Here is a 16,841-nt window from a genome sequence, read left to right on the forward strand (position 1 = left end):
ACACATCACAGATTATCATAGGCACATTCCATGACAAGACATACCCAAACACTTCAAAACATGCACACATATTTATACATTACCAAATGCTTTGTGTGAAATCACTAGGTATGAAAGAAAATGTTAACGCCTCTACTCAGAAAACAGGGTTATGCTATTTCTCTCTCCTCCTGTCCATCAAAAGTATTTGTCTGTAAGTGAAGCGAATAAAAGAGGGTTGGAGGGGGTTCTTGTGGATAGAATCCAAGCTACACACCTGCAGACAGACAGTGAGGAAGAGACATGGAGAGAAAGAGAGTTTGTAGAGTCAGAGTACCTGTCTGTGCCTGTCTGACAGATTCTCCAGTACATAATCATAATCCTGGACATGATCATACCACTTATCACAAAACTCAATTCTTCATATTTCAACTAAACTTGTCCAGTTCATCACTGGTTAAAACAAATAAATTTGATTGATTATGAAGAAAAAAAAAACATGCAACACACACAAAAAAAATCTCTGTCGGCAGAAGATATCAGAAGCTTTTAATAAAAACGATTATATATTATGCAGTGTAAATACCTCGTACGACTATTAGAAGTAGTCTCGCAGGAGCTTCTCTACGCAGTTACAATGCCCCTGTGGCGGGAGGATTTCATCCAAGTGAATTAAACGTATTAAATTTAGATGTCACTGCAAACGTTATAGCGCAGATGACATTTTACCCATTTGAAATGAATATAAATGATGTCCCGGAGGCAGCACCACAGTCTACTGTCAGTAATTAAAAGAAATATCTCCGAGCCCTTGCATGCGTTTTGCATCTTATCAGTTAAATCTTTATCCCTCTGCCTCTACTTTGATTCGTCGGACCGGAAAATTTTGAAGTCGACGTCAGAGGAATGCAAAGTAATCAAAACCAGCACACAATAGTTTGCGGCACTGCACAATCATTGGAGTCTTAGGTTTGGACTTAGTTGTGCGGCTGGGGATGACTCCCCCTCAGAACGCAACGAAAACTCTGACCTGCCAAACTCATTTCTCTCCTTTTCCTTCTTTGTGCGTACTCAGCCCAGCGGGAGTCCCTCAGTCCAGTGCCGCGCCTACAAGATAAAGAGAGGCAAATGTTACAGGCAAGGGAACTTTTGAGAAAATAGACAGTGAAAAAAAAAAAAGATCCACCAGAGGATGAAGATACTTATTATCCTATTTTAGTGAGGAGGTTGAGTCGGGGGTAGAGGATAGGGTTAGAGGGGTGGGACTCAGTTGATGGACTGAAAGTGAGATTGAGTTTCTTGTGTGCGCTATCTGTTAGCCTCTCTCCTAACTGTCCGCCTTTCTATAGTGGGTGATGTAATTCTTTCACTTAGTCGCACACGGACGGATCTGTGTCTCTACTTCAACCACCGTTTGATATTTCATTTTATCATCATCTGCAGCTCATCGTCTCCACTCATCTCCCTTCCGTCTCCCCGTGTCCTACGGGGCGGGTAGCGAGAGAGATTGTGGGGAGAGACAGTGTGCTTAGCTTTGGTAAAGAAAGCTCAACAAGCAATTCTGCTGCGGTCAGTTGGCTTCTCGGCAATTCCGAACAGTAAGTGAACTTTACTCTCTCTTGTCCCAAACTTTCCAACGTCCTAAATGTCTTGCCTGGGTTCTTAAAGGGCAAAGATCTGATTATCCGACATGTGTATTGTGAAAACCTATGGATATTATTATGGAGACATTTTTGTTAACGCTTCGTTATTATGTTCCAATAATAACTGGTTGATCAGAGTTTGATAGCCTTCTCCGTAGGGTGTACTGAAGGAATGATATTTAATTTGTCGGGTCTAAACATTTTCCTCAGTTGCTTAATTGTTTAGTTGAAAATTGTTAAGTAAACCACTCAGTATCCACCACTACGTTAACATTAAAAATCTGAAGTACAGTGGTTTTAAATCAATTAGGATATATCCTAAAATAGTTCTCGAAATAGGTCAGGACTATCTGGATATTCCTCACTTTCAATTCTTATGCGCGTACCATCTCTGTCGCTTCTCACGCACTCTTTTTCAGCCGCAGGGTATTTGGTAGTTGGATAAGAATATTGAATCAGTATGGAATGTTAATTTGTGTGAAAGCAAGGCTTTTTTTTTGCTTTTGTGTCACCACATTGCCTGGATTTTGAAGAAGAGAGGGGGGGAAAGAAGTGGACTTGTTCGTGATTTACTTTGTTGACTAACCTCCAAAAGAAACAGAAGATGCATTTTAGAAACGCATCGTTACGCAGTGTTGTTCTAGTTTATTGGAGTCAGGTGGTATCACGCAGACATCTCTCTCCCTTCTCTGGTTGCTCGACCAGTCTGAGGCAGCTGCATTGTTCTTCTCCACTCGGCGATACTGAGCCAATTTCGGCCTCGAGAGCGTTCTGAAGTTGATTACTGCTGCATAGCCCACTATTGATGTGAGGCTCAGTGCACGAGAAAAGCGAGCTTTGAAGTATCAGACAGAAAGTACGGCACCAGAAGTCAGCAGGATCATGAAATAAGTCGTGTCAATCTGTACAGTTAAGCTCAGATGAATCCTTCTGCCATTTTATTTTTACACATTCAGCTTGAGGCCTGTAAAGCCAAGCTTGTTATTTAGAGGACTCACAAGGGGTTGATTTTATACAGCTGAAATTGTTCAAATGAATCCCAACTAAAGACCATCAAAACTGGAGAGATTCCTCAAAGTATTCGAGAAATGATTGTGAATAAGCCAGTTTTTGGACACTGTTCTTAACAGTTATGAGATCACATTTTAATCTTTTTATTCCAGGTGCAGATATGTGGCTTGGAGCTGTGATTGGATGTGTGCTGCTTGTGTTGAGCTCCACGGCTCCGCCTGCACACATCAACCGTTTGGCGCTGTTCCCTGACAAAAGTGCTTGGTGCGAGGCCAAGAACATCACACAGATAGTCGGGCACACGGGCTGCCAATCTCGCTCCATACAAAACAGGTCAGTGCAATGCATACACACAAACTCACATGGAAACACAACTTGTACGACTCCGAAACTCACATACACAAAACACACACTCACATCAGCTGTGGATTCAGCCAAAGATGGACAGTACAAACCAAAGACCTTGACTGATATATCTGATAGATTACACATGTTTTATTAAAAGTATAATGCAGTTTTCATTTTTTCAACACATTTTTGTAGGTGGAATTAGGACCACAAATATATAGTTATATAGTGGAAATTTTATTCATGCTGATATTTCATGAATTACGTTACTTGTTATGACATGCCACTTTTATATTTTCTTATTTTTTTTTTGTGAATTTTCTTTTTTGCACATCCTTTCAGGGCTTGTCTGGGCCAGTGTTTCAGCTACAGTGTCCCAAACACCTTCCCACAATCCACTGAGTCTTTGGTGCATTGTGACTCTTGCATGCCTGCTCAGACACAGTGGGAAGTGGTGAGTTTTCTTGTCTCCTCAAACCGTCTCCTTAACTCGCTAAGAGTCAGTGCTTTCCCTTAGTCAAAGTTTGATTCATCAGCCTAGGTTAAGGTTTAAAATTTGTTGTTTTTAGTTGTTGTGGTTGTTGGTGCATGTGGAAAACATTGCAACAAGCCTGAGCAAATTGCCCTTATCATTATCCAAAGATCATGAAAACCTCAGATGATTTACTCAAGAAAATAAATTGGCGGAAAAAGAAACCTCATAAATTTCTTCACAGTGCAGCAGTTAAATTTTGAATAGTCTTCATGGATCCCCACTTGCTCTCTAAATACCTTAGCAATGTTAGGGTAGTGATGGACCTATGAAGCACTAAAACCGCCACATCCCTTATCACAATTACTCTTTATGAGCATTTTATTCCGTTCATCGTCATTGAAGTAAGTTAAAAGCCATCCCATGGTCCCGGAGAAACCTTTTCATAGACCATCAATGTTCTGTGGTCTGGAGAAAAAGGGCAATGTGGTGTAGAGGAGACCCAGTTAGTGCCCACAAAATAGACCTCATGGTTTTTTGGTTTATTTTGCTTGGAGAGTAGGTAGCCTAGGTCTTTGGCCACAAGTGGTTTCTTAGAAAACACACACACACACACAAAAAAAAAAACAGGAAATGAATGGAATGGAACAGAATAATGTGTCTGCTGAGTGCATGAGAAAGAGATAATTAGAGAGAGAGGGAGAGAAAGATTAGTTAAGATTAATTATGTTAGTGCTTGTGCATTTTGTATTTTTAATATGAGTGTGTGTGTGTGTGTGTGTGAGTGTGTGTGTGTATATGTTCTTTGAGCTTGTTTAGCTAATTGTCCTCTTATCTTGTGTGTTATCAGGTAACTCTGGAGTGCCCAGGCAGTGAGGAGGCACCTCGGGTGGACAAGTTGGTGGAGCGGATCCTCCACTGCAGCTGTCAGTCCTGTAGTAAAGAGGCTGGCCAGGAGGGGGCGGTGATGCAACTCTACCCCTCAGAAAGTGCCGTCGAGTCTCCGTCGCTGTCCGAAGGAAACATTGCCCACCCACACAGTCTCTCCCACACTGAGACACACCCTCAGCATGTCCACACACACTCAGACCCACATCCACACATACACACACCCGAGGGGGGATGAATCTAACGCGGACAGTTTCTCCCGGTCCTCCCTTTACTTCTTTTCAAACCTTGTTATCTCTTTTTCTCCCCTCAGTGCTGGGACTCTGAGCTAATCTCTCTATCTGTCACCTCAACTCCATCCTTTATATATGACTGAGATAAAGCACTTTTGGAAACAGCACTCACATTACGTGATACCAGCTTTTAGATGCACATCAGCGAAACACAAACACATTCCTAGCCTGCTCACATCACATAATTACGTGATTAATTAAATGGCTGAAGAAACTACATCCTTGCCTCTTATACAAAGAAAAACACATTTTCTCACATATGTTTAAGCATTTATGGAATGATCATACCTACATTTTTTTTTAAAAGACACTTAATAACTCAAGGACATTTCATAACTGCATGTGCACACGCACCCATGTTCTTCAGAACACTGCACGCAGTCATTTTGAAATCATGGCTTGACTATAGAGGCTGTAATTTCATTTGCATTATGCTGTCTAAACTCAATAAATTGTTCAACTACACATGCATTTTTTTTTCTCTTAGACACACTCATTTTTGTTACAAAGAAATGAAAGTTGCTCTTTATTTATTATGTTTCCTCACAGATACTTTAACTTTTATAATTATATACGGACTTTATACTATTGAAATGACATTCCAAATTTTTTACAGGTGGACATTTCAGACAGTATGCACTACATAATCAATATTCTGAAATATTATTTATGACTCAATATTTTATGTTTCTAGGACATTTCAAGTCAGGGGTTCTTGAAGTGACGCTACTAACATCATATTTGTCACAAGGGAGTGGATTATCAGTTTTAAGTTTAATGATTAAATTCGACATAATTCAAGTGATGGTTTTAAATTTGCTTGTACAAGCCGTGAAAGTACTTTTGCATGTTTTCTAATGCCCTGCAGTGTAAAACAGATTGGGTCCAGAATATTTGATTATCAAAGGACCAACAGTATTCCAGATGTGTGTTCCACATCTATGGTCAAATGATCTGAGTGAATCCAGCTGTGTTTGTGATTGGGCAAGAATGAGTTTGATCAATGTTGGAGGTAATCATATCCATTCATCAATATAACAAGCATGTGGACAGGTTTTGGTTATGCTGACTTTACACTGACCAGTCATATTGCCAAAACAAAGCCATACATGGCATTCCACTATGGGCTTGGATTTATTCGTTTAGTCTAGTTTTCAGCATGTTTGTGTCCTAAAGTCACTTACTTTGGTTGTTTCCATGAAGGGTAAAAATCAGTGACCTTTTCTCAGAGTTGTTTACAGAAACTTTAATGCTGAGAATTTTAATAAGTTAATAAATCAGGCCATGTTTCAGGTTATGACAACAGCCTTTTTTTTTTGCTCTTAAATCAAACGGTACGAACAGAGACAGCTAGCTGTTCGTGTTACACGTTGGAATTTTTAGGTTACCTACGTCCAAATCGTGCTTTGTGTGGTACGGAAGGGTGTCCAGCAGAGAAACCACAAATTCTCAGAACACAGCACCTTTCATCAGCTTGTTTTGCACCTGTCTCAAAGTCATTATGAAAATGAATTGTAAATGGAACAAGATGATGGCTAACTGGACATGAAAGGCCATCTGGTGACTGAGGGACCTATGTTCTGCAGGAGGCATCGTCATGGTAACCGTGAAGTCCACATTGTAAATAGACTAGGGAGATGGCCTTGACTCTAAAAGCTGTCTGAGTGGAAGGTCATTGTAAGAGTGTATTTTCATCCATTAGTCCTGCTGGGTCCAGCCATGACTGCCCATTTGTTGCTCTATAGAAGCCAATGAAGAAACACTCTGAGATGACTCACACTGGATTCATTGGCTCACATCACAGAGAGGTTACATATGGCAAATACTCAGCTGAACATGCTGAACTTGTGAAGAAAAATGAACCTGATGTATGTTTGTCACCTGATGCTGTGGAGTGTGTCAAGTGTAAGTAATTTATGATGTCATTAAAATCTGTTTCACAGACACAAGTGTGATCTTTGTGTATATTTTAAATTTGAAAAGCAGGAATGGGTCTGTGCTTCGAAGAGGTCAGTCATTCTTATTTTAGCATTAAGATAGGGCAGTAAACCGAGACGGGACATTGTCGTAATGTATACAGTGTCATTTCACTTAGCTTACCAGGGCTGACCAGTGAGTGTCACTGTGACTGCATGGATTTGTACTGCCTTACTGCCTGTTTCTGACCCCCCCCAACCAAGAGAGCCAACCAACAGTCTGCCTGCCTGTCACACCCCTCTTCTGCCTATTCTCGTTTTTCCAAATCACTCTCTATCTTACACTCTTTCAGTTTCTCCACTCTGTTTTTTTTTTCCTGTACCACTCTATATATCTCCTCTCTTGCTGGACAAAGATAAGAGAAGCCATTACAATCTGTGAAATGTCTATTATTACCAGTCGTTTCCATGGTCTTTCCCCTGTTCATCCTTCCTTCAGTATTATTTTCATTCCTGTCTTCTGAAGTCTGAAGTCTAATTTCTCTTACTTTATCTTCTGCCATCCTCGACGTTTTGTCGTGGTGAGTACTGGATTAGAAAGAACCACGGTGGGGAGGGGTTTCGTCTGCCTGGTTCAAAACAAATTGATCAATCCCCTTATCTTGCCAAAACAGACTGCTTTACAGAGAAAATGGAGGGTAGACATCATTTTTACTTTATACATCAACCTCCCATCCCATTTTAAATTAGTCTGATGACAGCTGAGTGAGGGAGATGTAATGAGAGAGAGAGAGAGAGAGAGAGAGAGGCTTAATGTGTAATTATAAGATGACAAGAGGATAAAAGAAAATTGTACAACATGCTGTAAATAATAAACATTATATATATGTTTATATATATTTTATATATTTATATATTTTTTTAATGATCTGCTGGTATCAAAGTAGTTTATTCTTTCATTATTCCTGCTACTTTCTGATTTGTTTATTTACAAAGTGAGCAAACATGAGGTCCATATCATCTTAAATATCAAATCAATTAATTGTTTTGGCTCTAGTACTATCACTACCATCTCTCTTCAGATGCCTGTCTGCACGCTGAGTTTGACAAAGGGGGAAAAAATTGGAATTTGCTTTTTTTTTATTTTTTTTTTACATGTGGGTAAACTGTTTCCCTACATTGCATGTCTTTGTTTCCATAACCTCCACATCAGAGCGACTGGATGGAAGAGCCCACATCCCCTCAGTGTTTTTGATGTTATTGTTTACTGGTTTAGCTTTGCTGAGGAGTTGAATTGCAGAGCAGTTCTAATGAGATTTCCCTGCTGTTCCACACTTGTTTGCCAGAGGGTTTGGTTTCCACTGGTTGGTAAAGCAAGAGACCAGGAAAGGAATGCCACTGATGGATGAAAAGTCAATGTAATTTTGAATGTTGGGAGAGATATAAAATGGAAAGATATATGGGCAAACATGGGGTAGTTGATAGAATAAAGAGAATTAGGTTCATTATTATTAAATGGAACCAGAGAACAAAGATAGAGACCGTATATTCAAGGAAGAGAGGAATACAATCCATCAAGTTAATCATTAGCCAAATATTAATGGAGTCTTTGGTATTCATCAGGCTACGTGTATGTAATGATACTCCATGTGATCCTGCTTATGGATGTGGTAAACTGAAGTACAAACCCCCTCCTCCATTTAAACTCACACACACACACACACACACACACACAGCACAGTGCGCCCGCACGCACGCGCAAACATACCCTCTCCTTGATGCGCTCACTCTGTAGCCGTTAACAAAGCGCTACACGCGTGTCAGCCCTCTGTGATGTGCTTAGAGTCTGCAGCTTTCTTGGTGCGTTCTGACAAATGCACAGCTTTTTATAAACGCAGCATCACACTCTTCCTCTAAGGCTGCCGAAGCACCAGGAGTCTTCAGTTTTTTGAGTGGACAGTTCAAGAATTAAAGGTAAGTAGACTACTCCATCATCCGAAAGACTGGCGTTAAAGCCAAATGGCTTAAAATGATAAAACCGTCAAACTTTAAAAAAAAAAAAATGTAAGGCCCGTCCGTGTTAATGTATTGAACGTTTGAAATATTTGTGCAGATGGTTTCCATTCATGTAAATGAAAAACTAAACGAGTTTGGTATAGTGGCAGCACTTATGAGTTTCGCATGTAACGACTTTAATGTGTCATACATGCTTTTTTGGTAAGTTGTGAAACAGGTCGAGCAGTCGAAGCATTTTAAAGTATCGGAGAGCCTAACTACTTGTCCGCTCTGATCTTTAGAACATTGTTGCTCTCTGTGGATGAGAAACGTGTGTGGGAGATTGAATTCTGAGAGAAAGATCAATCCGTGTAGCAGCGGAATAGAGGAGACTATGATCGATATCCATAATTGATTTAGGGTGTGTGTGTGTGTGTGTGTGTGTGTGCGCGCGTGCGTGCGCGTGCATGCGCTGTAGTGGGATGGGTGCAAGAAAAGCCATAAATGTGACATATCGATACTTACCTTGTGTGATAGGGTACGGGAAATTGACACATACGATCAAATTTACATAAACTGATGGTGTTACTTCAGTTCTGTCGATAATTCATTAGGGTCTGTAGAATGAGATGATGGAAAGATGAGGCCTTTACCTTGGTTGCTCCATCCTGGTCCTTGCAGCTCACAGACAAACAGACACACAGACCAGACACAAACACACACTCATGCGCGCACACACACACACAACACAACCTGTCTCTCTCTTTCTCTTTTTCTTTCTCTCTCACTTTGCTCTGTTTTTCACTACATGTCTCACTGAAACCCGTTGATTTCCGACTCAAACCTCTTCACATTTCCGTTTTATTTATAATTCAAAAGGCTGAAAAACTAACAAGCTCTATTTAAAACATCTGAGTAACCTGACTAGTCAACTGTAAAGAAAAACATATTTTCACCTGGGAAATGAAAAAAGGATGTTAAGATAGAAAGACACATAACAATGAATACAGAAACAGAAAGAAAGGCGAAAAAAAACCCTCAAATGTGATATTTGTAAATGCAATTTACACCGATGTTTGTACAAGTTCTGTTGCTATGTAATCTGTGTGTGAAGAAACAGTGTCGCTAAGATGAAAGAGGGCTCAGAAGCATGGTCTGTGAATAAACGTTACGGTCTGTTTTTTTTTTTTTTATCAGTTTAATTGTCCTCATTTCCAGGATCCTAAAGATCACGATGGCCTTTTACACAATAAGTCTTTTACTCCAATTTTCTCACTCGCTTCAGTCCATCCTCTTGTTACGCTGAATTTACCCTAATTTCATTTTCACTTAACCTACCTTCATTTATCCAGAGCAGAATCCATTCTAATTTTACCTTCACTTCATCTACTCTCATTTATGCAGAGTCTACATTCAATTTTGAGCCCATTTTTGACTATCTTTTCCAAATGTGTGACAAAAGTATTTTTAGAATGTTCTGGTGATGTACCCAGGCAACCGTCTGTTTGTTAGCATGGCCTTTGTTGCTTGCTGCCCCTTTGGAAGATGAAGACTGAAGTTAATTTTTTTCAGTTACCATCATCATCATCATTCCGTCTGTCTCTGTCTCTGTCTGTCTGTCTGTCTGTCTCTCTGTCTCTCTTTCTTTCTTTCTTTCTCTCTCTCTCTCAGAATGTGTGGCATGGATGTTGACCTTGATGAAGGCGGGACTGGAGATGATGAGAGAGATCAGGAGGATGAGTTTGCAACAGCAGGAGAGGGGGTGCGGATGTTGCCCCCTCCGACTGCTCACTGCGACGGGGGAGTGTGGGGTAGCCGCAGAGGCAGGTGTGGCTGTCTGGCATGGGGAACAGGGCTGCTGCTGTGGAACATTACGCTGGTGTTGGCATGTCTGCTACTCATGACTGTCATATTCAGCCTGATCCTGATGCCTGCTGGCCTGTTGCTGTACGCCGGGTTCCTCTGCCACTCACGGGTGAGAACACAACCGCAATGCTATGTTCAGATAAACAAATGCAAAAAATGCAAACGTAAAATCAACCACAGCATAGTTATGACACGACCTCAGTTCAACCACAGCGCAAGCTTTGTGCAAATGCAACACAACATTGATTCAGCCCCGACACATACTTAGTATAATTACAACAAAAGTATTACCTGAATAAGCAAGCTTCCTGAGCAAAATTACCTGAGCAAGCTTCATTGGCAGCTCAAACTCTATACAATCACAAGACCGCTTCAGTACTTTAGTAACTGAATTCAACTGAAAAGAATTTCAGCACAGCAGAAATTCAATATGAATACAAGACAACCTCAGAACAGCAGTGACTCAACACACCTATAATCCAAGCCCACAGAATCAGTACAGGTACAGCCTCTCACAAACACAACACAAGCGTAGAATAAATGTAAGTCAGCACAAATGTAGTGCAAAGTCAGCATGGCAATAATGCAGTGAGGGCACATAAAAAAAAAAATTAGCATAGAAGTCACTCAGTACAGTTGCCACACAATCAAAACATAGCCTTAAGTACAGCCAAAGTACAGGCAACATACAACCTCAGAAAAGCCACATAATATAGAGGCAAGATGTACGTAAAATGCATTGAGTTTCCACAGTGGTTCAAAACGGAGAATGACAAAACAGAAAAAGAATGACAAAATAAAAGAAACAACAAAATACCTGGACCTTATGAAGTCAGAAACCTTCCCCCTGTACATAAAGATAAACAAACACACAGAACTGTCACTCTTAGACACAAAGAACAGCGCTGTTACCATAACAAAACCATGGAGACGCTTTCTCGTCCCCACTATCTCCACACTGCTCCCGACAGTTCCATACACTGATTATAACCTATCAGCAGCGAGAAATACAGGAGGACAGACAGCTGAGGCTACTTTTAGATTAGCATCAGTGGGCATAGTGTTTAGGTCATTTGTTTTGGAAGTAACGTTGTCAATTAAGTGAGGTTGAGAAGGCAGGAGGGAAATTCCTCTTAAAGCAGCAGACAAGAAAAAGGTTTTTGATCTAAATTACTCTTGCATCTTTACTTTGTGTGTGCATGTGTGTGTCTACGCGTGCGTGCACGCGCACGTGTGTGTGTCTGCGAATCCACAATCTGGTCTTAACATGTGTTTTGAATGGATTGGGTGTGTCCCAGAGTTGTGCGCTTATAATTGTGTTCTCTCTCTGCCTTAAATAATTATATAATCATGGTCATTAATTGAGTTTATGTCCTCATGTTTGTTTATCTGCTCATTTATCAACGTATGTATGTGCGTTTGAATAAGTCACCCATGAGAAAAAGCTGTCACTTCAAACAAAATGACGGGCTGTCTTGTCTGCCTGTCCCTCTGTTGATCTGAGTTTGTGTTTCTGACAGCTGACTAACAACTCAGGGGGGATTATATTGTCAGCCAAGGAGTTTGTTCATATCTCAAATAGTGCAGCAGAGAGGGAAGGAGTGTGTCACACACCGCTACCTGCATGCATATTATCATTTGTTGTTGCGTGCACACACCCACACACCAGCTAAGGTGCATATTTTGAATTTCCTTATAATCAACTCACTTGCGAGGAAGATTTTCAATTTCACGTTTTGTTACACACACACACACACACACACACACACACACACACATATATATATATATATATATATATATATATATATATATATATATATATATATATATATATATTTATATATATGTGTGTGTGTGTGTGTGTGTATATATATATATATATATATATATATATATATATATATATATATATATATAAAAACCCACAATCACACAAACTTATTCTTGTGTCCTCAGTTTTTAATTCTTTCTCAACTCCTGACAGGTCCTAGCCTCTCCCTCAGGCCTTTGCCGTTACCTCGACGACAACAGTTGCTCCGCCCTCATTATTCTTGGATTCGTGATGATGTCACCATTGGTTGTGGTAGCGGCGGCCACCTTCTGTGGGCTGCTCCGTCGACTGAGACTCCTCATGCTCTTTCAGCCAATTACACATGCCTGGTATAGGGGGCGGGGTTTGGGCTGGGGTAGGGACATTCGCGCTTGGGTGTGACAGGGCGGGTCTTGTCTATGAAAACAGAGAGGGGTGCAGGATGAAGAGTTTGGGGAGATCTGTGCTGAGGCAAAATGTCAGGTGGCATAAATGACACGGTCATATCTGAAATTACAACATTCCCCTGCAGTGTTCAACTTACCATGGGAAGTAATGAGTTAACTGTTGAGAGAATGAGAGAGAGTTCAATCCGCGGAGCACAGTTGGTTACAGTTTGACTGTAATTGCTTTCATGTGGTGGGCATATTAAGGGGCTGATTTATTCGACTGCATAAAATACAGTGTCAAAAGAGCGAAATCAGACATGCACACTTTAAATACAATACGAAGGACACACAATGACTACACAACATTCCTAAACACCACATGAAATCAACAGATTGTCACATATGATAAAAATATTTATGGATCAAATCAAATTAACAAAAGACGTTTTGCACAAAAGATATATTTTAGAACATACGTACAGTTGCTTAGAACATACTTAAAGTATTGTGACAAGTGTTGTCATATTAGGAAATGTAGTGATACTTACATTTGGTCTCATCTGTGACTTTGAAGAATATCTGCCTATCTATCTATCTATCTATCTATCTATCTATCTATCTATCTATCTATCTATCTATCTATCTATCTATCTATCTATCTATCTATGTGTCTGTATATTTATTTATTTATTTTACTCAATATTTATTTATTTATTTATTTATTTATTTATTTATTTATCTATCTATCTATCTTCTTGTTTGTTTGTTTTCTACTTTTTTGAGTGTCAACTACTCAAGCATATCTGATTAAGCAGACTTATCACTCAGTTTAGCTCTCTTACAAGATCAGTGTATAATGAGGCTGCATTTGGAGTGTGAAGCAGTGAGCTGGTCCACCAAACATGTGAGGATGTCTGTAACAGTGACTGTCTCAATTTCTGTTTCTAAATAAATAACATTACAATTATACCTTATGTGTCAGTCTGCTGCAAAAAAAAAAAAAAAAAAAAAAAAAAAAAAAAAATCAATAGGTGTTGATCAATAGGTGACATTTCACCCGTAAAAGAAGATTTCACAATACATTGTTTTTCCGATTTTTAATTATAGATCTTTTTGAAAAAAAAAATATGTATAATATTCAGACATTCTTTCAGATAAAATTGTGTATTTAAAGTTCTGCCAAAAATTAGCCTACTAAATTAGCACCCTACAAACGTGACCTCCTTCATACGCAGGAGGTAACACACGAAACATAACACATATTTCATTTCCATTGTGTTGTCATGAGAAAAACGCATCAAGACACCGCTTTCCTCCTTTGGGTCAATGATAAAGAAGCTGAAAACAGAGAGAGCATCTTATTACTACACAGGCAAAGCAAAAGCTGAGAAAAAGCCGTGGGCCACGGAGAGAAACGCACACAGCGTCTGTTGACAAGCCACACCCGTTTTTTTTTTTTTTTTAATAATTAGAAAAGAGTTGGGAGCAGACCAACTGATCCTCCTCTAAGTGTTTATTATCATAATTGTAATCCACTGTTGCCTCTCTCTTGCCAAAGTCGACCCACCCCTCGGAGCTGTCTGCATCTCTGTGAGCGTTATGAGAGGCTTAAGAAATTAAGCATGGAATAAAACAAAAGCTTTCACAATAAAATAGGTCTGATCTTATTTGTAGTTTAATTCCATCTGCAAAAGACAATTATCACCATTTTTCACCGTCGGCCTCATGGAAAACAACACCCTCATGGTTTAATTAAGCACCGATGTTACGTGAACACATATGCAAACAAAGAGAGAACTTAGTGAACGCTGATAACTGACTTGTTTTTTTTCTAATTATTCTCTTATCTCACTGAACACGCTGAGGAATGTCGGACAAAAGATGAGAAAGGTTAATCTTAGAGATTAAACTTTAAACTGGGTTTTTACAGATAACATTTTTAAATGCCCTCCACTGTGGTGTTAATTATCCCAAAGAAACGCAGCAAGCATTGGTATGTGTGACGTTCTAAATGTGCACACATGCGTTCCACAAGCTGCACCTAAAAGAATATTTCAGTGATCAGCCTGGCAGGATTCAAAATGAGATTCTCACTGAGAAAGGCTTTCAGGACAATTAGAAAATCCAGCGATTACATTTATGTCTGCACACATTCAAATACATGCACACAAAAAACCAAAAACATTCTTATCGGACACCAAGATAGATTAATATAGAAGGTCCTAAATTGAGCTCTGTGTGTTCATGTGGATGTGTGTGTGTGTGTGTGTATGTGTGTGTGTGTGTGTGTGTGTGTGTGTGTGTGTGTTTTGGACATTTAAAAAAGTGTCTAGATATGTATTTGATGCTCTGTATTATATAATTTGTAACTTCCATTGATGATACTGGAGAGCTTTCGTATTTAAGGGCTTAATTGAGCTTTCGTGTTTAAGTGCTTAATTATGTCTTCTTGTATGCTGTTGTTTGGTCAAACTCATAGAGCCAAACATCATCATGCAAGAGGATAAAACACCTAGAGACAGTAAGCTCACAGAGACTGAAAGCATATTTTGGGAAAGGACTCAGCCGTCTAAAAATATTCTCTCAACACACCAGGCCAGACAGAGAACCTAGAACTCAGAGAACTCTCTAGAGAACTTTTTACTCCCTCCAAAACAGCATTTGTGGACATGTATGTTAGTATGTTTACCTCTAGAACCCAACTCTTTTTAGAATGGTCGATATCCTAGAAATGTATAGGGTAAAATTGCTGAATTGCATAAAAATACCTAGGGCAGAGACGTTCCCAGAAAGCAGCTAGAAAGTGTTTTTTCTATTATACTGGAAATTTGTGAAAGACTGGAAAGAGTGTGAGATTTGCATTTCAGCTACATTTAATCTAATTTTTATGACCCGAGTCCTGAACACTATATTTCCTCTAAAATATGCAGCATTGTTAATGTGCTCCACCTCTTCCCCATCCCATACTGATTTGTCACCATGACGACCAGGAGCCATTGGGCTTTTGCCATGGCAACAAAATGAAATGAGAAGGAACAGACATTTCTGGTAATGATGGTAATGATTACTAGCAGTGAAGTGTATGTCACAGGGGCTCCATGGAGAGATTTGACGTTTAGCTGATGGTTTGGTGGTAAATATACAATGCTTAATATTACAAGCATGTTTAGTCAATAAATATCTGTGAGAGGTGTCAGAGAAGCAAAGCAAGACATGATGAATTAAAAGAGACACAGAGAAATGTTAGTGTCCCATTTGATGCTATCATACGGGGCTATAGGCAGTTAGATTACATCAGCGGGCAGCTGACTCGAAACCAAAACTGCGAAGATTATTGCCAGAGTTTTAAAGCAGAGTTTGACTCTGAGGTTTGAAAAACTTTGAGAGCTGCTCTTCACATACAGACAGAGGAGCATAACAGATGTGATGACTCCGAGATGAGCCGGGTGTGCACCTTTGAGAACGAAAAAAAAAAATAGTAATAAAATGAAAGAGGATCAGAGAGCATATCCTTAGGATCACAGTTGAGCAGGGCAGAGAGCATTAATATTACAAAGGAAACATATGTGCTACACACAGCAAACACTTTTTTTTTTCTTTACTCGGCACAAATGTGAACAACTTCAGTGACTCCGTCCTTGACCCAGATATCACTGTTTACTGGTTAATACATATATGTATCGAAGAGCTATTCTGATTTCGTGTGTGTGCGCGCATGTACATATGTAATTTCATATGAAACATGTAATTTCATTTCTTGCACTGGATTGGAATACGTCCATCCTTTGGATCCGCAGCCCGTTCCCAGACACTCACACATGGCCTGACAAAGACCAAGCACATTCCATGGATTACACTACGGATCAGAGAGATCTTTGATGTGGGAATTTCAGTGCATGAGAGCCAAATAGCCAGACACTGATAGGAGGGGGTTTAGAATATTCAGGAGGACCTCTCCCTTTATCATTCTACAGCTGTCAAACATGCAGAGCAGAACTGCCAGCCTTCTCTATTATACGTTGTACTGTCCAGGCTCTTGTTTAATATAAGTATATGTATTGGCTCTGACCAAAACTCTGAGAAGGCTCTACGCATGCTTTTATGCTTATGAACTACACCCCAAACACCACATTCAAGATCAACAACTCCTAAAAATAGTAATAAAATAGTAATATTTACGCATAACTAATCTGTCTTTAAACACTGAACAAATTTTTTTTTTTGCAAA

The 16,841-nt window shown here is 39.6% G+C and overlaps 2 protein-coding genes across 2 annotated transcripts; both read left to right on the top strand.

Moving 5' to 3' along the window:
• The first annotated feature begins 1,381 nt into the window (after positions 1-1,381).
• Positions 1,382-4,608, top strand: nbl1 (NBL1, DAN family BMP antagonist). Its single transcript, XM_030777574.1, has 4 exons — positions 1,382-1,577; positions 2,786-2,966; positions 3,324-3,435; positions 4,304-4,608. Exons 2-4 carry the CDS (start codon positions 2,794-2,796, stop codon positions 4,577-4,579), a joined length of 561 nt encoding a protein of 186 aa, XP_030633434.1. The 5' UTR covers positions 1,382-1,577; positions 2,786-2,793; the 3' UTR covers positions 4,580-4,608.
• A 5,609-nt stretch (positions 4,609-10,217) lies between these two features.
• On the top strand, positions 10,218-12,626 carry tmem88bl (transmembrane protein 88b-like). Its single transcript, XM_030777577.1, has 2 exons — positions 10,218-10,520; positions 12,399-12,626. Exons 1-2 carry the CDS (start codon positions 10,218-10,220, stop codon positions 12,624-12,626), a joined length of 531 nt encoding a protein of 176 aa, XP_030633437.1.
• Positions 12,627-16,841: the final 4,215 nt, after the last annotated feature.

This window comes from Chanos chanos, chromosome 6, assembly GCF_902362185.1.
Source record: "Chanos chanos chromosome 6, fChaCha1.1, whole genome shotgun sequence".
In the NCBI taxonomy this organism is placed as follows: Eukaryota; Metazoa; Chordata; class Actinopteri; order Gonorynchiformes; family Chanidae; genus Chanos; species Chanos chanos.

Coding starts and splice junctions, on each gene's coding strand:
- nbl1 (XM_030777574.1), top strand. CDS start 2,794: ATGTGGCTTGGAGCTGTGATTGGATGTGTGCTGCTTGTGTTGAGCTCC. Junction 2,967..3,323: donor TCTCGCTCCATACAAAACAG/GTCAGTGCAATG, acceptor ACATCCTTTCAG/GGCTTGTCTGGGCCAGTGTT. Junction 3,436..4,303: donor CTCAGACACAGTGGGAAGTG/GTGAGTTTTCTT, acceptor GTGTGTTATCAG/GTAACTCTGGAGTGCCCAGG.
- tmem88bl (XM_030777577.1), top strand. CDS start 10,218: ATGTGTGGCATGGATGTTGACCTTGATGAAGGCGGGACTGGAGATGAT. Junction 10,521..12,398: donor GGTTCCTCTGCCACTCACGG/GTGAGAACACAA, acceptor AACTCCTGACAG/GTCCTAGCCTCTCCCTCAGG.